We start from the raw sequence: 22,020 nt of genomic DNA, 5'->3' as shown, positions 1-22,020 counted from the left end.
ACAACACACCAAGGGTTTGAATGCCTCTCTCATTTTCTTCTGCCACACATCTGTTTCACAGTTTTGACACATTTCTGTCTATTGGTTTGGGTGGATGCCCCAGGCAAGTTAACCATGCACTGGCACTAGCACAGCATTCCTTGAACTTACTGTACTGGTGAATGGCCTGCGACCAGTGTGCAACTGTGAGTTCCATCATGAAAGCAAGCCACCTGCAATGCCACAACCGTGCCTGCATTACTGCCTCCATCGCAGACAATGAACAAGCATTTTCAATGCAATAGGTATCGCATTTGCCAGACTTTAAGCTATTGGCATTGTAAATGACAATGTCTTTTATTTATGTGTTTTTAAAACCAACATAGATATAAAAGGCATTGTTATTTATAATGGCAATAGCTCAAACTCTGGCAAATGTGAGACCACTTTAATGTTGATCGTGCCCCTTTCTTTAGATGCTGCTCGCCGTATTCAGGTTACAGTGAGCGGAGTCTAAAGAAAGGGGCACTGCCAACATTAAAGCAAAAGCGCGGTGTGGGGCACTTTCACCCACATTTATTTTAAAAAGAAGCAAACGTTCTGTAGTGCAGCACCTAAAGTTAAAGCGAACAGTGCTAGAAATTAAGGGCCAGATGTAGGTAAATGCATGTTTGCGATTCCTTAATAGCGATTTTTAGGGAATCTCTATTAAATGTAGGTAGGATCGCAATATCTTATGCGATTCCTTAATATTCCTTAATTGTGAATCGTAAATTGCGATTCGCAATTAAGGAATACCTTCCCATTCATTCCTATGGGCCAAGAGGCCCATAGGAATGAATAGGAATTGCTCCCACAATTTGCGAGTCACCAAGAGGCACTCGCAAATTGCAGAAGCAATTTCAAGGGTGCCAGAGTTCCAAATGGACACCCTGTTGCACCCCTGAAATGTGCATGTGTGCACATGTGGCACACATACATGCCCTAAGGGCATGAATGTGTGCCACATGGCACTTAAAAAAAAGCAAAAAAGTGCTTTTTTAAAGAAAATCGCTAATTACCACCAACTTGAAGTTGGTTGTAATTAGCGATTCCTCAAGGCTAAAGTGCACTTTCTTTTGTGCTACTTACATTGCATTTAAGGAATCGCAATTTCCGATTCCTGAAATGCAAGAGCAAAATAAGGAATCACAATTTTGCGATTCCTTATTTTGCTAGTAGGTTTCAAATAGCGAATTCTGCGAATTTCAGCGTTAGCGCTCGCTATTTGGCCACCTACATCTGACCCTAAATAAATAAAACAGTGCCTCCCCTATAGTTAAAGCGGACCGAGCTGCAAATGAAATATATAAACAAGCATGGTCGCTGTAGTTAAAGTGGACCGCGCTGCAAAATAAATAAATAAATAAGCGCAAGCACTAGAGTTAAAGCAGACTCATTGCCATTACCATTAAAAATATAAAAGTGGGTGGCGTGCTGCCTTGTAGGAAATCACGTCATGGGTGGAATAGTGGAAGATCATTAAAGAAAATAGTGTTCACAGACTAGATAAAGCAGACTGTGTAACAACATAAGTAAAAAGCCCAGTCCTTTTTGGAGGTTACAAATGCAGATGAGGTGGTACCAAGGAGGGACTACTAGCCTATTTATCAAAACAAAGCAACAATAACACGAGCCAATTGGAAAGAAGGGTGGGAAAAGGGCAGAGATGCTATTCCATACCTCAATAAAGCATGCCTCACAGAGCAGCACATGGCTACCAAGGCTCGATCTTAAAAAGGGAGATGTTGGAACAGCAAGAAAAGCAGCAATTGAGGCAGGGACCTTATTAAAAAACACTGCTCATCTTTTCATGAAAACCCATCCGACACGCTCCTGCTACTCCAAATGTTCCTCTTTATTAACTTTTTTCATTTACGTGCATACTTTAAGACTGTTACTACTATACACTTCAAAGCCTTCAAATGCAAGGCATCTCTAGTTCTGTTCTTTATTAATTTTCTTTCTACTCTTTGAGAGGTCCCGATGTGTCTATTGGTTGGTATATTGTTCCCTTTCCTGTTTAGTATGTTGCCCCCTGGGAGTTCTGTTCTTCTCCGAATAATTCTCTTCTACGGCCTCTATCATAATATATTTTGGTCAGTCCTGTGACGTTCAAGACAGACAATCTGTGCTAAATAGATTCCTTTCTGTTCCTCTCTTCACTCACTGCACAACTCCAGCCCTACTGCTTGGTTTTCAGTGAATTCATATATATTTTCTCATTCAATATTTCTCTAATCGAAATCTCTATTTACCACCTCTTAATCTATGCTATTTTCTTCTCAATCTTATCCGTAAAACTATTGTCCCCTGCCCAAAATCTGGGTGCAATATTTGACACAATGAAACAAGAATAGGACCAATTGAATATTATTCTGGAAAAAAGCGACTTTCTGTTACTTGTGGAACATTGGAAAGAGTTGACTACACTGCTAAATGCTCTTAGTAGCATTGTGTAAGGAAATGTTTTTGCATGTTTTTTATCCTGAAGAAGGTTGAAATTAGATTGAATATACCGAAACGCAGCATCAACATTTTAAAGAAAGATCGCTGTGGATACTATGTATATGACAGTGAAAATGATGGAATCAATTGGTGTAGATCAATATAAACCTAAAGGGTCTTTGTGAAGAATGCATGCTTAGGTTTGTGTGCTTGTAAGAGTGTGAGTCTAATGAAAATATTTACACAAAATTCTATGTATTGTTCCCAATAAATTATCATTCTGTAAAGAAAAATATGAAATAGATTTTTATAAACTGTTTTACATATAAATATTGTAGTAAATTGGTTGTATGTTTGAGTACAAACAGCAAGTCATCATTTGATATTTAGGAATAAAACAATAGCTTTCGTACATTAAATAGCCAATTAGTTAAATAAGAAAAGATTAGCTTACTTTGTTTGGTCGTTCTCAATGTCCATACCACAAAACTTCAGCTTTTTACTCTAAATGTTCTCTCTTATTGATTGCTTTTCTTCTCTTTCACAAGGACATGTCCTCCAATGTAATGAATTCATGGATCACTAAGGTCTTCTTTAAACTGCTCTTTTATGCCAACATCACCACTCACTTGATCCTGCCTTGTGATGGCCCCTTGAGCGAGGCCCTCACAACACAGGTCCGAAGCAAAATTTTATTCATGCGGTTGACCATGCGTGGGATTGCAGACTTTAATCCCGCATGGGCCCAAAGAGGGGAACCCATAACTTGCAGACTGTGCCCCTACAAGAGGGAATCCGGTTGCACCTTCTTTGCTGCTGTCCCAACCTTAGAAATGAGCGCCGGCGTCTGCTGCGCCCGATTTGCCTCAATAAGAATGTAAAGACATGCAGCGAAGCATCAGCCTTGTGTCTGTCAACCACCAACACAATGACCTTAGCGAGACTGGTGAAATGTGTCCATCAAATCAGGTTAGCCTTAAAAGTCACTAACGAAAGTAGCATAACCCAGGGGAAGCCCACGGCAAACTCTGCGGATTAAAGTTGATGGGATCTCTTTACGAAGCACCACTGACTGTGCCCCACAAAGAAAGAAACGTCCCTTGCAAGATACTTGGTGCGCCACAGAGGCCAGCTCAATCGCTCACTAATACGGACCAACCTTAGGGCACAAAAGTTGGGGAAAGGCCAACTATGCGGGACTCAGATAGGGGTGCTGAACTTTTATTTAGTACAGAAGTACCATATTTTATTAAGCAAAGAAGTCTGTAATTATTGTTTTTATTTATTTATTTTTTAATGCTTTTTAGTGTGTATATATGAATCGTTGTTTCTATCTTCTTTTCTTTCCTTTTTACTGTAATGATTTTAATTAATTGTACAGTTAATAAAGTACAACAACAGTGCTGGCTCCCCTTTTGTTCATGACTCCAAAACCATTTCTCAACATCATAATTAAATGTATTCAAAGGCTTACCGCTTTCAACTTTCCCTCCCAGACTACTCTTTATATCTCATCCTTCCCATCCACTCTACTTCTCACACTTTATTTCTGTTCCCATGCTCACCACCCTCTATTAAATTTTTTCCATGTTTTTCTCCTCTGGTAATTATTTCCCAAGCTTTTCACACTCTTCTGAAAACCCACCTTCTGCTCTCAGTTGCCTTTCACGATCAATATATATTTCTGCTCTGCACCCCCTCTTATGATGCGCATTTACATGTGATCCAACTTTCAATTTGAAATATTTTTTCGAATTCCCTAGACAGCGCTTTTGCAAAAAGTGGTCATTGTTGGCTATAAAGTAGGCAGAGCTTTACAAAAACTCAAACTAAATAAAAGACACATGTAATTAAATTGTACTTAAAAATTCCTGGTCTGTAAATTAATACGGTAAAAATAGCTTTATCCTTACAAAAAACGGATTTCTACATATATAGTGGTATCGTTAAAAAGTCTTCGGTTGAAAGTGGACAACCGAGTGGTCAAGAACAGGCCTTCGGCATTTCAAGGGTACAATAATTTGTGTTGTTGTTCTGCTTAATGTAAGTTTCTGCATCCTCTTTTCTGCTTTCATTTTGTATTGTAGAGAGTTATGGTTAGAAGTTGTGCTAGTATTTTCCCAAATTTCTACACAGCGGTTTGCCAAACGCACGTAATTAAACGTTTTAAAATGGCTTGTTAGGCAGCAAAAGTAATTTAGAAAAACTCTAAATAAAAATGTAAAGTACATATCATTGAAATATATTTTGTTGTTGTCTGTTCATTGGGTGGATGGTGGTGACCTACAAAATGATTAAACAGGCTTTTATTTCATTTCAGTTACATGGTCCGGGTTCGAGCAGTGGTGATGACCCGGGACGATTCGAGCGGGGGCTGGGTGCCCATGGGTGGGGGCGGCCTGAGCCACGTCATGATCTGCAAGGCCAAGCGGGCTGAAGACGGGCAGCAGCTGCGGCGGTACCTAATTCGAGGGGAGCGGCTACGCGATCAGACAGTAAGCGCTGAACGGGCTTTTGGGTTTAAGCATAAAATAAGTGCAAGAACATTTATAGAAGAAAAGGTAGATCTTCAGAACACAGCAGGAACATTTTCATTGGGACAAATACTTAAATCTAAATATGTACACAGTGTTCCATTAAAGAGACAGTAACCATAACAATGGGCAATATAGCAACTATGGTACTCAAATTTTGTTTTTTGTCTTCATGAAATGTTTAGCTTCATTGTTTTCATTAATGCTTGCTTTAGAGTACAAACTGTAGTTGAACACTATACGTGGTGTGCAAGTACCACACATGCTGCAAGTATACCACACCTGCTACTTGTAGAGGTACCAAGATAACATCTAATACATTCTGCATGTGACTCCCTACGCCACCATGCACTCTGGCAGTGCAACTGATAACCTGACTTCAATGCCCATACAATGTCCATTGCAGACAGCAGCATTTAACATATGTTGAACATTCTTCAATGTTTCAAGCCCAAAGGCCTAAATATTTCAAAATAAATCCCCCTCCCGGCTGTGTGCAACGGCTAACGCTTGCCCAGTATACCATTTGACTAAGTGTGATCAAAATTAGAGATTTGCAAAGGCGAGCAGGGTATTTCCCCTCCTTCTCCATTATAGCTTAATTTACACTTATTTACTATTCTGAAGTCACCCAACAGTCAGTCACAAAGTCTGATCACACAAAAATGCAGGAATTCATGTGACCATAGTTTACTTGACTCCACCCCAACATAGGCATGCCACAGCATTACTGTGACTCAGGGTTGGATTGGGATTAGAAATCGGCCCGGGCACGCAAAAAAAGTGGCTCACATTTCCACATTGCCTTTCCGCAAAACACTGCTTTAGCACAATTTTATATACACCTGGAAACAAGTGAGGCCACTTCTGCTCAGGACCCCTGCTCAGTATGCACACATTAATTGGCCGGCCCAGCGAGAGAAACTGGGTGACACCTCTGCCCGTTGATAAAAGTGAGGTAATGGATGTCCATCTACCTCCAGAAAGGCCACTCAGAGCGCCACTGAGCCACTGGTGACATCTGAACACACCAGACGCAGCTCAAATCCCCCCCCCACCCCAGGGTGCCAAAAAAGCAGCACACAGCTGGAACTTCGATACTGGCCCCTCAGCCATTTCCTGAGTGTCCGCCTTACCAATCCGACCCTGACTCCCATGGCTGTCTCTTGCGCACTCAGTTTCAACACTGATAGTTTAATTAACACCCTGAATCGCCATAAGACACGCTCAGCGTGGTTCTATGCAAGGGCACCAGCACATGTTAACAGAAGAACCCAGGACACACACTTCATGGCCCAGATGTGCCACCATGGCAATGAGAGGCAACACCTGCGGTCATACACGTGCAGAGCCTTAAGACCCTAACGGGTGATCAGTCCTCCTTTACAAGAAACCTGATTGATTGATTGATTGATTGGGAAACACACAGCAGAATGGATCCTCATAACCAATAACAGACAACCGTGTTCCTTCACATGGTAGATGGAAGAAGACACACAAAATAAGGCTCACAGAACGCAAAACGGTTTGAAATTGTGAAACATTGCTTAACCGCAAAAGGTCCTCCGAACTATAATACAAAAGAGCTGGTGAGGAAAATAATGCAAATGAAGGGGTCAACCTCAGAAGACCAGTCCATTCTTTTTAATTACATTAATTCAGTTACATGAATTACTTCTCAGAGCACGACGCCCAGTCCTTTTTTGTAGTTGGAAACAGGATTAAAGTTCTTTTAGGAAATACTTAACCAGAGTACATTGAAGCTGATAATAGTGGGTGGGTGGCACAAAAAGCCCATGTACTGAATGGAGCATCACACGTAAGTCCATTGAAAAGCATTGCCTTCAGTATATTCCTTTAAAGTAGGTAATTGATAATTGCACACCCCACCAGGAGGTAGAAGGCTTTTGCAAATAAACACACATCATCCCACATCATTACCATGCCACTGCAGCATCTCATGCATAGGCATTCACAGTACTCAGCCAGTGTACTTTTTTATTCATGTTCTAAAGGGGGTGGAGAACTAAGGAAAGAAACTGCAGGAGCATCTTGGGCAGTGGTGACCAAGATTAGATGCAACCAGATACAAAGTTATGAATTTTGGGCTGGGAAGCCCGGCGGAGCCTTATAAAATTGAGGCGGTGGTTTCTAGTGGTCTATAACCAAAAGAGGATCTTTGGGGTACCCCCTGACTGAATAGCATCCAAACGCTGAGAGTAGGAAGTGGAGAGATCCAGTTGCTTTTTATGATGCACGGGAAGGTCATCGGAAAATAGGGAGGGTATAGTAGACCTGTTCCAATCGTTAGTGAGGACTTATCTGGAATATTTTGTTCTGGATGGTACACCAGTGAACATTTATATGGGATTTGGCATGTGAGTTTTGATACACTCTCTCATCTTAGATCATGAGGGGACTGCCATAGAGTAGTTAAATCCTTCATATTTGCCATATAGGCATGTAGTAATCCTGCTGATTACGGTAAGAACATGCAGTCTATATATGGTCCATATATTTAAAACAGGCTAGTATTGTAATTTCGTATGGTTTACATGAAGTGCTGACAAAAGTTAATAATTATAAAATAAAATAGAAATATATAGCAGGAAAAAAAATGTTGTTACTAGCTACCAAGATGTTGCACAGTTTATCCCAGATTTCCAACAATGAGAGATGGAGGGACATACAAGTGTACTTTTATTCTTATAATGTATTTATCCTATTTTTATCAAACACCCCCTTGATATCTTCATACTTTTACTGTATGATAAAAATACAGGACACAAAACAATAGAAAAGGGAGTGGACCAGCTAAAGGTGGAATAGCTTACAATGTTCATTAAGAACGCAAATACAAATCATAGGTTAAGCAGATCCGACCGGGATGATATAAGATCATAATTGGGTCAATACTGGCCTATGATGGAGTCTGGGCAAAATTAATTAATCACTGAACGACAGGGAAAATAGGAATGGGTAACGAGGCTTAACACAAGTTTGATAAACCCATGGGTAGGACTCCATGGTGAAAATGCAATTCACCAAAACAGTTGGACTGCAGTAAACAGAGCTATTAGAGGAACTGTGGAAAGTGGGAGCTCAGGTGTTGCCTCGAGTAAGTCTCTCACACAAAGTTACACCTTTGAAACCAAAACATAAAGTGTAAGTTCCACACAATGCTTGTGTGGGGTACTGTAAGGAAATGCCTGTTTGCATGTTCACCCCCCCATGTTGGACTCATTCTGCTGGTTTATCGACTCTGAAAGTGCACTGAGGCCTCATAACCAGACTTCAGGGCCAGAGTTCTAACCCCCCGGTATGCCAAATTGGCTACCCCATAATTGGGAGAGGCTGACGTTCTTATAAGTTTCTAGTATATGGTACCCAGGGCATGTAAGACGGAGTGTCCACTCAGGGCTGCAGCACTGATTGTGCCACCCTGTGTGTGATAAAGTACAAAATAGCTCCCAGCCTGGCACTGCAGACAGGAAGGGCAGTGGTATTACTGCTAGTTTTACTTTGCCATTCAAACAAATTACAAAGCCCCCACTTCCCTTAACAATATATGTAAGTCTCCCCTAAAGCAGGGAGCTGTATATTATTAAGTAGGACATGTATTGTTTTTATATATGTCTTAACAGCAACACTTCTATATTGTTATATTGCTATGGCAGAGTTAGTAGCCCCATTGGCTAGAACAGGGTTACCAGTTGACCCCTCAACCTGGCTAACGTCTGAATGGGACTACTTAGATGAGTACTGTAAGGTATCAAATTAATTTTCAGTTACCAACGTATGAGTGTACTAATTGTACGTTGTGGACATACCACTTGGTGAGACTGGCCCAAATGATGACAAGAAGGGCGGTCCAGAGAGTGTAACTGATGGGTATCCATATCGCATAGTGATGGGTCCAAACGTATCGTGTAGTGGATTAGACACATTCTGAACACAGAGCTCTGAGTTTCTTTAGAACCACAGTTATTATTATTGTATATCAAATTAATTGTAACATTAAACCCGACTTGATGGCCAAGTTGAATTTAATAACACTATTAAAGAAATGCAATGTTTACAAAGTTGCCACTCTGTGATACAGTTTATCCAGTGGCCTTACACGGTTCCTGGCCACCACATAGCTTTCTGCCCTCCTGTGGTGGAGTGTAAATTTCTCCCCAGCTTAGGAACAATAGCAGCTCGCTAGAGGGAGAAGTGTCACCTGCCCTTTGCAGGAAGCTACTCAGGGTGTTAGCCCATAAGGTGAGTTTCAAAGACAAAGCGCCTTTGGTGGGAAAATGGTGACCACTCTTCTAAAGGACTGCCATTTGTTCAGGTAGACAGGCTGGCAGCAGGGACAGAGGGGTGAGCTAGTGCCAAAACCGGTTTTCCTGTGGGCACGTAATCCACAAGGAGCCACACATCTAGTGTTGGCTACCAAGCTCCTAACATCCAAGGAAGGGAGAAGACATCTTGAGAGTGGGCAGAATAGTACACCTTGGAATTGCTAGATGTCACAAATAGCTGGAAAGCCATTATCAAGAGGGAGGGGACGTGGTAGCCCATTGTCTAGTGATTGAATCATCACCCCAGGGCCCTTTCTGGGCATACATATGGCACCCCTGGCACCCTCAACTTCAGATCATGAAGAAGGACTGGCTTATTGACCCTGGACTTGGTAATGAGAGGATGCACCGTCTGCTGGACTGCACCTGCTGCACCTTGGGCTACTGAAGACAGGACTGTGCCTGTGGCTCCTGGCTTTGGAAAAAGTTGCTTCCAAGCCCCACGCGAAAGAAGTGACTTCAAGGATCATTCTCCATGCTGTCGGATTTGGTCTCCAATATCGGGCCAGGGTGGTCAAACACAACTCTTGCAAACTGTTCAAAAGTTTACAAACTTTACAGTTACTTGTGCTTGGTTGCAGTTATACTAAGTTTTAAGTTTTTAAAAAAAATCTGTATCTCCGGAAATCTCTTGTGGATTTTGCTCATCTTGGTCTTTAAAAATTCATTAAAAAAAGAATCAATTGCTATAAATTGGTGCTAGATTTTTTTCTGTTGTGTAGCTTTCTTATTTATTATTTTTTCACTGTTACGTGCTTTACACTAATTCCTTTGTTTAAGCCTTGATGGTCAAGCCCGTAGCTACCCAGGGTTAACCTTAAAGTTTTACAAACATACCTGACTAGACCCAACGCTATTTTACATGGTAAGGCTGCACAGCCATACCATATAATTAGGCTGTCCGGTTTTAGGTTTAAACTTATAATACCTGATGAAAGCCTACTGAAAGGGAAATAGCCCTCACCAGTGTAAACATATAAACACTGAAAAAACACCTGCTAGCAGCAACAAAGACTGGGCTAACATTATTTTGCTTAGGATTTGTTATTTAGGGATGTCACTAAAAAACTGTTTCTTCTGCTTTTTGCTTTATTCAGTTTTGTAGTATTTGGTCTAAAGATGCAAGGTTAAGAAGCAAGTTTTATGTCTTATTTAATGATTTTATAAACTGCAGAGACTCAGGAAACATAAAAATCATATTTGACTTTTTGGCTGCATTTGATTCTTTCACTTATGGGTGAAATTGCTGGTTTTTCAATAATCTTTCCCAATATGTGCCATCACATTTACCTACAGAGAATGTGTAAAAATCCTTGATACATCAGCCCCCACTTTCTAGTGAGTCAGTATTGATAGTAGGTAAATTGCTAACACCTCAGGTTTTAAACATTCAATGCAGGGTACACTGACAAGTACATGTGAAAAGAGTGTTATCACTAGGCATCTGGGATAGTGGTGAAAACATGACACCAGACTTTTGGAAACCATAGAACGCAATGACATTTGGAATGCTGCTGCAAAAAGGTTATTTCCAAGTTCAACAAAGAATGGAGTGATATTGTTTGAATTTGCAGTGATTCAGTTACGTATATGAAAAAGTTGTGTGACGACCTGTCAAAATCAATACCTGAGCTGAAGTGCTTTCCTGTAAGAGATCCCTGCCACTTGTTAGATATGCTGAAAGCATCTTTACAATCTTCAGAGTTAATGAAGAATGGTATTGATTTTTAGTCCGTTCCAGTGCACTGTTTTGTCATGTGCTAGAATAAAAATGCAAATGCAAATATTTCTCGCTTTGTGTGGCCTCAAAGAAAGAGTAATTCCAACTGTGTCCCTTAGCTGATGTTTCTCAGTCCAAGGGGCAGTGAATGCTACATTATCCATGTGGCAACCGTTTACAGAATAGATGATGCCAAAGGCAAGAAATGTGAAGATCTATGGTCGCATATTGATTGTGATGTGAAAAAAAGTACACTCTACTGCATTCTTAGATTTTTACAGGAAAATATAACTGCAGAAGTGGACATAATAAAACAACTAGAGTCTCAAAACACCCTTGTCTGACATGTGTTCAGCATAATTAGTATAGATGTGATTCACCTTCTTGAGAGTAGGCTGGGCGACATCATTAGTGGCTTTGGCACTGCTACATGTTCCATGTTAGAGTGCTTGCCACTTGGTAAGCAAAGCAATGTTGGCAAGCAATTCAGGAACTTTCATTTTACAATGTATGAGAAATGGCTTGCAATGATGCACAGAAATGTCCCTTCACCAACCATGGCATTTGAAGTCAATGAAATCTCACTGTGGGGAGTTTTCTCCGTAGTTTCAAAAGTATTGCTTCATTTTTTACCTCTTCAATAACTCTGAGGGCATAAGCGCCCAGTTCAACACAAATGTTCCCAAACCTGCCCAGAGAATTACAATCTTCAAGTGCATCACTATTGGCATGTAAAGCTGTGTCAGTGCCTAGAGTTAGCAAATTGTGTACTGGCTGTTTTGGCGTTGCCCATCGCAAGTGACAATGTTGAGAGGACCTTTTCACAGAAAAAAGTTTACATGGGAATGAAAAAGTGAGTGCACATGACCAAAGACTCACTGAAGAAGTATTGTATGGTGTACTACAATAAGTCTGATTTACAAAAATGTATTTGGACCTCATATATAGGTACACTGTCTATATACCATTGACTAGCAAGCAATAATAAAAGCAAAACATTCCATAAACACAGGTAAAACACTGTTTCTGTTGTTTTTAATAGCGCGAAAATGTGTAACGCTGATAACCACAGTTTGTGCAGCAGCGCAGGGAAAGCACAGAGATGCAACATATTGTTGTAAATATGTTGCATCCCTGTGCTTCGAAACTAACGCAGCGCGGCTCAGCAAAATGACATGCTGCATCGCGCTGCGTTAGTTTCTTGTAGATCTGCCCCTTAGTGTTTAGACATGTCACATAAGTAGGGATGCACTTAAATACTTTGCATGAGAAGCTGGGACAAAGCCTCACTGATTATATTAAATGGATTATATTCTTCCACCCCCCGCCCCACGACAAGTGCAATAATTATATTTATGCTTAATTTACGTAGAGGAAATCTGGCAAATCTAGAGTAGAGCAGACTCCCCTTTCTTCACAAACAGAGGGACAAACTGTTTGTGGACCTCAGTTTCTCCCTCCACATATTGTATTCAAACTCCTTCCTGAGTGGATGATCAGCATTTGCTGGATTCTATTTTATTTCCATTTTCTGTGAAGCTTACACTACCTTCTCTTGGTTACAGACCATCCTGGAATGCGTACTAAAGAAGGACCTGGTCTACAACAAGGTGAACCCCATCTTTCACCACTGGAAGGTGGATGACAGCAAATTTGGCCTGACGTTCCAAAGCCCTGCTGACGCAGTGACGTTCGAGAGGAGTGTGCAGTCTGCCGTGGAGGAGCTCGCTGAAGGTGGGGACAGTAGCTACAGGCGCCCCGGTACCACCCGCAGGCACCTGGCCTCAAGCGATCAATGCTTCTGGGAGCAGTGCGTGCTCAGTCAGTGCATCTCTCCTTCTGCAGGCTGAGGGCTATAGACGTAGCAGTGCATCTCTCCTTCTACAGGCTCAGGGCTATAGACGTATCAGCCCATCTCTCCTTCTGCAGACGGAGGGCTATAGGCTTAGCTGTACATCTTTCCTTCTGCAGGCTCAGGACTACAGGCGTAGCAGTGCATCTCTGCATCTACAGGCAGATGACTATAAGCATATTAGTGCATCTCTACTTCTGCGGACGGAGGCCTATAGGTGTAGCAGCGCATCTCTCCTTCTGCAGGCTGAGGGCTATAGACGTATCAGTGTATCTCTCCTTCTGCAGACGGAGGGCTATAGACGTATCAGCCCATCTCTCCTTCTGTGGGCTCAGGGCTATAGGCGTAGCAGTGCATCTCTCCTTCTACAGGCTCAGGGCTATAGACGTATCAGCGCATCTCTCCTTCTGTGGGCTCAGGGCTACAGGCGTAGCAGTGCATCTCTCCTTCTACAGGCTCAGGGCTATAGACGTATCAGCGCATCTCTCCTTCTGTAGGGTTAGGGCTATAGGCATAGCAGTGCATCTCTCCTTCTGCAGGCTGAGGGCTATAGACGTATCAGCGCATCTCTCCTTCTGTGGGCTCAGGGATATAGGCGTAGCAGTGCATCTCTCCTTCTGTAGGCTGAGGGCTATAGACGTATCAGCTCATCTCTCCTTCTGTGGGCTCAGGGCTATAGGCGTAGCAGTGCATCTCTCCTTCTGTAGGCTCAGGGCTATAGACGTATCAGCGTATCTCTCCTTCTGCAGACGGAGGGCTCTAGGCTTAGCTGTACATCTCTCCTTCTGTAGGTTCAGGACTACAGGCATAGCAGTTCATCTCTGCATCTACAGGCAGATGACTATAAGCTTAGTAGGGCATCTCTACTTCTGCGGACGGAGGCCTATAGGTGTAGCAGCGGATCTCTCCTTCTGCAGGCTGAGGGCTATAGACGTATCAGTGTATCTCTCCTTCTGCAGACGCAGGGCTATAGGCTTAGCAGTACATCGCTCCTTCTGTAGGCTCAGGGCTTATAGGCGTAGCAGTGCATCTCTCCATCTACTGGCGAAGGGCTATAGGCTTAGCAGGACATATCTCCTTCTGCAGGCAGAGGGCTATAAGAGAAGCAGTGCATCTCTCCTTCTACAGGCGAAGGGCTACAGGCGTAGCAGTGCATCTCTCCTTCTGCAGACTGAGGGCTATAGGCATAGCAGTGCATCTCTCCTTCTGCAGACTGAGGGCTATAGGCGTAGCAGTGCATCTCTCCTTCTACAGGCGAAGGGCTATAGGCGTAGCAGTGCATCTCTCCTTCTATAGGCGAAGGGCTACAGGCGTAGCAGTGCATCTCTCCTTCTGCAGACTGAGGGCTATAGGCGTAGCAGTGCATCTCTCCTTCTGCAGACTGAGGGCTATAGGCGTAGCAGTGCATCTCTCCTTCTACAGGCGAAGGGCTACAGGCGTAGCAGTGCATCTCTCCTTCTGCAGACTGAGGGCTATAGGCGTAGCAGTGCATCTCTCCTTCTACAGGCGAAGGGCTACAGGCGTAGCAGTGCATCTCTCCTTCTGCAGACTGAGGGCTACAGGCGTAGCAGTGCATCTCTCCTTCTGCAGACTGAGGGCTACAGGCGTAGCAGTGCATCTCTCCCTCTGCAGGCTCAGGGCTATAGGCGTAGCAGTGCATCTCTCCCTCTGCAGGCTGAGGGCTATAGGCTTAGCAGTACATCTCTCCTTCTGCAGGCTCAGGCCTCTAGGCTTAGTTAAGAGCACAGTGTGTCATCCTGTAGCTTGCAAATGTGTGTATTCTCAGAACAGTGTTTGTCTCCTTATTCCTGCATGAAATATACTAGTATCTCCTCCTTCAAGGCTGGTGTCCATGCTTTTAAATGCAACACTATCCTCCTCATGCTGGCTCAAGTCACACAGTCCTTGTGCAGTGTGTATTTATTCCTGCATGTTGTGGTGTTGTGGAATGTGTGTTTTAGAATATAGTGTATCTTCTTCTGCAGAATACGCTCTACACGTTTTGGAGTAGTATCTGACGTCTATGCAGGTTGAGGTCTGTAATTTAAACAGCAGTAGGTGCCCAATTAAAGCACCAGTCTGTAGTTCATGAAATCTTAGGGGCCTCTTTTAAAGGCTGAGCTGGCGGACTGTAGTTCGTAGGTGTCTAGTCTACAGGCTGTGGTCTAAAGATCCTGGAGACACAGTGAAGCTTTTGCAGGACGAGGTCTACACTTTCTACAGTAGTTTCTGTTGACAAAGGCCTCAAGTTCTTGGAATAGTAATTGCCTTTCAGCATTTTGTCAAGCAGCTGCTACCCCTTCTGCATAACAAAGTTTAATGTGGGTGTAGTTCTAGCTGCCCCTTCCACAGGCTGAACTGTCTATGTCATGGAGTAGTTGGTGCCCCGCCTCCCCAAACCACTCCATATCTGTATGTTGGTTTATCAGCTGATGACTGCCTTCTGAAACAAGTGTCATGTGTTGGCAGAGTCAAAGGTCACACTCTTTATAGTGGATAGACTTGGCGTGTGTTTGTGCGTGCCTGCGTCTGTGTGTGTGGTGTGTGTACGCGTGGTTGTGTGGATGAGTGAGTCTGGGGTGGCTGAATGAGGGTAACAATGGGTGAATGTGTATCATTGTCTGAATCTGAATGGGAATGCTGAAAGTGAATGGGTAAAGAGGGATTGTGCGAAGGTTCAAGGTGAAGGTGAGTGGGTGGAGGAGTGGCTGCAAGTAGATGGACAACCAGCACTCTAGCAGGGCAACAATGAAAGCACTTGGAGAGAACACCAATTATTTTCAAGGGTGCATAGTCACCAAGGAAAAAAGCAGAAGAGAATTTTGAAAAACACAAAATGGGACACAAAGGCACAGCTGACAGCACTAAACAGGAACTTTTGTCTGTATACTCTATGCCATTTTGCCTAATGGCATCATTGTTAATACTTTGCTGTTCCTATGCCTCATTATTATGGAAGTCTTCCTGTTTCTCCTTTTTTTGGAGTGGTCTTTGTTCTTTGAATCAATTTTGAATCAATTTTGTACGAGTTTAATCAAATGTATAATTCATTAAACTGCCTTTTTATGTTTGCAACATAAAGGTATTTTTCACACCATTCAATCCTTCAAGATGCATACACTGCTGGAAAAGAATTCCCCTTTTAGGTTAGACTTAATAGCACAGCAATCTGTGAGATCTGTTGGTACACTCCTTTAAATTTTATCTAGGGTGGAATTTAGCTCCACCCTGAGTAGTAATTCTCTCTCGCCTCATGCTGTTGGCTGTGTGCTGCATCATTTTGCGTGCCATCTATAGGGTTCTTGTATTGCCACACACGCGCAACTATTTTACATCTCAAGTTCATATGGAATCACAACACATTACATTCTTTTTCAGGGGGATCGCCATTGATAATTATAAGCACTACATTTTCCAACCCACGCCCGGAATCCCAGAACACTTTTTCAAAGAAAATATAAATGTTTTCGCTTTTTCGTTAGTAAATCAATTTAAATATTAAGTAATTGTCCCCCATGGGTCCTGGTGGGGGGCACGAACTTGTAGTCACACTTAGGCCAATGCTCAGTGGGGTCCTGAGGAAGAGAGCATGCAGGTTCCACACGGGTGCTGAACTTTGGCATAAGTGTGACTGCAAGTTTGCGCCCCCCACCAGGATCCATGGGGTATAATTACCGTATATTTTAAATACTCGTGGCTTTCACTAATGCTGAAGGCTCTACGAAAAACCATAGGTTACACTGGTTTCTTTTACACCACAGGTTAGGGTGCACCTTAGCGTGCGCATACCGCTGTGGTGCTTTTGGTCCTGACGAAAGCCTCGCAAACAGCGAATGGAGGCAGACACATGTTGACCACACCATTTTCTCGTTTACAGTATGGATGTATCTGGTCAATTTTGCCAGTTTTTGCTACATTCATCACACTACTTCTAACGACAATAAAGTTTGTTTACGGTTGACCTGAGTACTTTTTAAATCACTTTCCACTTACTCACACTTGTATCACCCAAAAACCCACTCCGCTGTAACCAGGCGTCGTAGCACACCAGGGAGGCATTCGGCATCTCTGGTGGGAACCCAATGATGAAGCATGTCACCAACTAGTTTGGTGAGTGAGGGTTCTTTTAACTAACAAGAGTGACTCCCTTTGCCGCTTTTCTCCTTTTCCTTTTCCCACACTCTTTTGTTGTTTATTTAATTTTTAGTATTCCTCTCACAACCAAGGGCATCAGGCGTAAGGACAAGCAATGGTTCCTCTATCCGGATGCGTAAGTGGAGTTAGAATTGGACTGAATGTGCGCGGAATTGATGTGAAGGAGCACCCCCCCCCCCCCCAGAAAGATGACTTTCGAGAGTCCTGTGGTCAAATGTATATGCGTATGAAAATAAATGTAAAAGAGTTCCCAAGAGAAAGGCTGATCAGTCGTAATACATTCTTTCCCAAGTGCAAAGTTGAACTACTGCTGACCAACCAATGACCGACCTGCGATGGCTGGAGTGAATAGGTTTTTTTCTTGATTACATGAGCTCCAAATGATAGATAATGCTGCTTCTTGTCAGACCTAAATACAAAAACGGAAGCAATTCTTAAAATTATGTTTTATTTATTTTAAACTAAGCACTCTTGAGAACTCCATTTTCAAGGTGATGTCTTCTTTAAATGGCATGCTAAAAAGACTCTTTTCACATAAGAATCTCCACTGAAATTAATTTGATGTCTAAGCACAAGCCACTTATGCCATCATGAAATAATGATTGAAAATTTGATGGACAAATGCAGGTAGTTAGTATTGTGGAACTCCGATGTATGAATTCTGGCAACTGCTGGCTTAAGTTATTCAGGTGAATGTTGGTATTGTTCATGTGGGAGCTGCACTGGTGAATGTAGGGCTCTGCTGGGTGAATGCCATTTATGCTTCTGCTAGAGCTGTGCCAGATAACTGCTGGTGGTAATTCAGTGGAACAATGTTGAGGCAGTGCGGCTGACCGCCTTGAGAAGTTGTTACATCTGATGAAGTGATAGGTTTCTCGTCTTTCTCTCTCTTGCACAGGTTCCCTTTCAACCTCCTCATCCTCCTCTTCTCAGGATGATGCGGACGGGCTGGACGACATCATCGCTGTAAGTTCATGGAGTTGGTCAAAAAGTGCATTCTTGGAACATTCTCCCTGGGCTATTCCGTATTCAGTCCAGAACTTGATTGGAACACAACAATAAAGGGAAATAAATAGATACAATTGTAGGATAAGATTAAAATTGGTTCAGGTCTTGGATGTTAATGGATGGCAATTGCTACATCTCAAAATTGCTCAATTGCTATCCTGCTCTTGACCTTTCCCACCGATGGCTCTGTTTTTTCAACCCCTGGTCTTAAGGGCCAGGAAAGCAGCAGAAAGAAAATGATGTAAACATGACTCTAAGTACCAAGTTTGCTTTCTTTAGTTTCTAATCCCTTTTCTTACTTAAATCCATCAACCACACATCAGAGGATTTGGGGGTGAAGGGCATGTGTTATAACTCTTGACAATGCTGGTATTTTGATGAATTTACATCCTTGTCTGAACCTTAAGGCAGACACATTTATGTTAGAACAGCTGCTTAAGGCGCAGCAGAGGAAAATTATATTTTATTTTTTAAGTTATCATCTCCTTTTCTGAGCACACTTTCTCCTGGAGAGATTCTTGGCACTAAGTTAAAGTCAGCAAGATGTGACTATATTCTATGTCTCACATGAACATTATAGAGGTCTTATCCATAAAATCCTTAAAGTGTGGGCACAGGTGTAGCTGCTTCACCAAAGTACTACTAGAACTGCATAGCTTGCCCCAGCCTTTGTCCACTTTGCCCCTGAAATCATTAGCGAATTTTTCAAGTACATTGGTCATGCCTCATAAACATGCCTTTACGTATGCCGATTCAAATGAGACATTTGATGAGACGTACACTACTGAAGGCTGCCTACCTGCTCCAGATTCATTTCATAATGTCTCAAATGGCTTCTAAAATACCACATGGTGTAAGGCCAGACAGGATGGGGTATGGTTGCGCTAGTTCCAGAAACAACTTTGGACCTAAATCTCGAGAACACTGGTCAGACCCATGGATTGAAAATACTTACTTTGACTTGGGGTCTAAAAATTTCATTGGGTGATGACTGTACCTCCCCACGTTTAACCTTGATAATGTCCAACATTTAATTGGTCTTCCTGCAGTAGGGAGCACTATTTTTGGATGGCTTCTGTTTGAACCTTTCCCTTTAAAATGCATTGCGAGGATTTTTCTAACAAGGTAACAATTTCACCAAAATTCCTCACGACTCAAACGCAATTTACTCCATCTCTAACACACCCATCGCCAACAAGAGACAAATTCTTCCCAGCTACATGGAAGTTCTCCACAATCAGCTGCCATTTCATACAGAGTCAAACAGGTAAACAGCAACTATACAAATGAGGTCACAATTCTTTTGCACTAGGGCAACACTCTTGTCAATTAAAGTGTATTTACCTGTTTGGACTACAGATATTTCAGTTAAATGTATATCCTTCCAGGAGGACTGTGATTACTTATATTCTTCTAGCAAATGCATATTTCTGCATTTTCAGTTCTTCACAACTAAATTACTGTTCTTTTTAGTCAGGCCACAATTATTCCAAAATAGATGACAACACCTCTGAACTAAACCACAATTCCTACATGCTACACTGCTCCTCAAATATACCACACTTTCTCCTATCTAAACAACAGTTGTCACAAATTAGTAAAACTACTGTTTACAAATAGAGCAAAATATGTCAAAAAACCTCCCTTCTTTCCAACTAGAGAGCATAAATACATCCTTTCTTGACCACACTTCCTCCCAGCCGTCCAACAATTTCTAAAGACTAGACTTTAATTCTACCCAACAAGAGCGGAATTCAACCTAGATTTTTGTAAAACAAAATCACTTATTTTTTTGCAGAAAGTTCTTACATCCTCCCAAGAAGTAATTTTGTCTAGCCAATAGCTGATCATTATTAGACAAGGGCTGTTCCCAGTTGGATCTCTACTCCGTCCTATAAGGTCCCCTCTCCGCCTAACAGCAGTCCCCGTGGCTATGTGATCAATCGATGTACAGTGGATGTCCTTGTAGGAGGTAGGTGCGAGTTGCTACATGGACATTGTTTTATTTGTAATTTTTTCTATAGAATTGTAGTTTATTCTGGGCCGACTTATCCAACATCGCCTACATGCTCCTCCAGCCTCCCTCTTGCTCTCTTTCCTCTTATAATTTCTTTAATATCATGATGCACTGTTTTATGTATCTCTCTCTCTCTGAAATGTCCTCAGATGCATACAGACAGTGAGTCATCCTCAAACAGCCGGAAAGAGATGTTACCAAAACACATCACCATAGTAACCAGTGAGTCTTCGTCCAGCTGCTACGTGCGGTCACCGGTCTCAGAAGATTTTGGGTTTAGTGCAGTCCAGGCGGCCACCCCTCCTGCGCAGGTAAGATGCTCCAACACCTCGGCCAGGTAGCACCTCAGACCAGATCTGTTTGCATCAATTATGCTGACTTTATGATGAAAGTGGGAATGAGAAAAAGTGGTAATGCAATCCATAATAACTAGCTTAAAGGCTGAGAAAACACAGAACCTAGTTAGATTTTAATAGTTTAGAGTAGGCTGAAGGAGAGACGGACAAAAGGAAAAATGGCCAAATGGGAGCCCTTGCTAATGATCACAGCATTAATCAGTGCCTGCTCCACTGCCACATTTCCCTCATTAATATCCTTTGTGTGAGGCTCTACTAATACCTCAGTTCTGGAAATATAGTTTCATGATTACATTTTTCTGTAAGATATTTTTAAGATGCATCTATCTCCAGTTCTGTTAATTTGACCTAGTTTGACATAGGATTAGCGTACAGGGCCTGCTTTAGCGCTGGTGGTGCCCGGTGCAACAATCATTTTTGGTGCCCCCCCCATACACTATGACCACCTCTTCAGATTCTCTCACTACCACTGGGCAAAAGTGCCACTCATCTCTTCAGTCATAGGCAATTACTAAACACAGCACCCCCCACCTGAGGTCAGCACCCCCCTCCAAAGGTCAGCGCCCAGTGCGGCCACACCGGTCGCACTGCCCTAAAGCCGGTCCGGTCAGCGCACACAGGATTAGTTTCACAAAGGGTTCTGCCCTTCTCTGGAAGATTTTTTTCACACAAAATGCCACCCCACTTTTTTTGTTAGCTCTTAGTTATAAGCAACACATCAACCCTAGTTAGATATGTTAGGTATATTTATTTTTACCTTTTCTTTCAAATCTTTTTTGACAAAATCTTAGATTCTATGTCAGAGAAAGAACACAACAAATATAACATATATGTACATCAACTTAAACACAACATTTATCAAAAAAAGAAAACATCATTACATCAAAATACATTCACTATACACAATATGGCATCTATATCTATTTCAGACTGTTCCAAAAGGCAAGTCACAATTTCTAGCCTCATTGACCATCAGTGATTTGGAATATCAGGAACAGTAGTGGACAAAGTCACAGTTTAAAGGAGATATCACGACACATTAGTTCTACGAGTCAGTGGTTATTGGTGTTTCTAAGTTTTTATCTCCTTTCTGCCGACGCGTTTCGAACTCCATACAGCAGTTATGGGTTCTCCTCAGGGCCTTGTCACTTCTATCTGCATATGTGTAAGGAAAAAAGAACACTGTTTCAGTGTCGATTCCCATAGCCTCATGTTATCATTCCGCTTCTAATCTCCTACAGTTAAAGTCCATGTTACCTTAATTGTAGCCGTGGTTATCCTATGTCTGGTTCTGGGTCTTTTGAGCTGCAGTCTAAAGGACATTAAAAAATCCCATTTAGAGCCAAACTCAATACTTGCCCTACGGTCACTTTTTGCAAAAACACTGCAGGACGTACCTTAAACTGTCTTTTAGGTCCGTGTATGGGCGTCTCCCTATGGCACGGTGATGCTTTTGACCTGGGGGGAGGGCAAGGGTTTACTACTAGTGGGCTCATGTCATATCTCAACCATGTTTGGTAGATTATTGTAACCTTCATACCTTGTTCGGTGCACCGCGGGCTTCGG

General features: G+C 42.4%; 1 protein-coding gene across 1 annotated transcript in view; it reads left to right on the top strand.

Annotated features, from left to right (window-relative positions):
• Nucleotides 1-22,020, top strand: part of LOC147692435 (sprouty-related, EVH1 domain-containing protein 2-like) — a 175,116-nt gene that overhangs the window by 128,220 nt on the left and 24,876 nt on the right. The window contains exons 2-5 of the mRNA XM_086938641.1: nucleotides 4,787-4,961; nucleotides 12,632-12,800; nucleotides 17,972-18,039; nucleotides 20,248-20,409. Coding sequence (XP_086794767.1) covers nucleotides 4,787-4,961; nucleotides 12,632-12,800; nucleotides 17,972-18,039; nucleotides 20,248-20,409 — 574 coding nt within the window. The remainder of the gene's footprint in view (nucleotides 1-4,786; nucleotides 4,962-12,631; nucleotides 12,801-17,971; nucleotides 18,040-20,247; nucleotides 20,410-22,020) is intronic.

This window comes from Lissotriton vulgaris, chromosome 9 (genome assembly GCF_964263255.1).
Source record: "Lissotriton vulgaris chromosome 9, aLisVul1.2, whole genome shotgun sequence".
In the NCBI taxonomy this organism is placed as follows: Eukaryota; Metazoa; Chordata; class Amphibia; order Caudata; family Salamandridae; genus Lissotriton; species Lissotriton vulgaris.
This window is presented reverse-complemented; position numbering and strand designations above follow the sequence as displayed.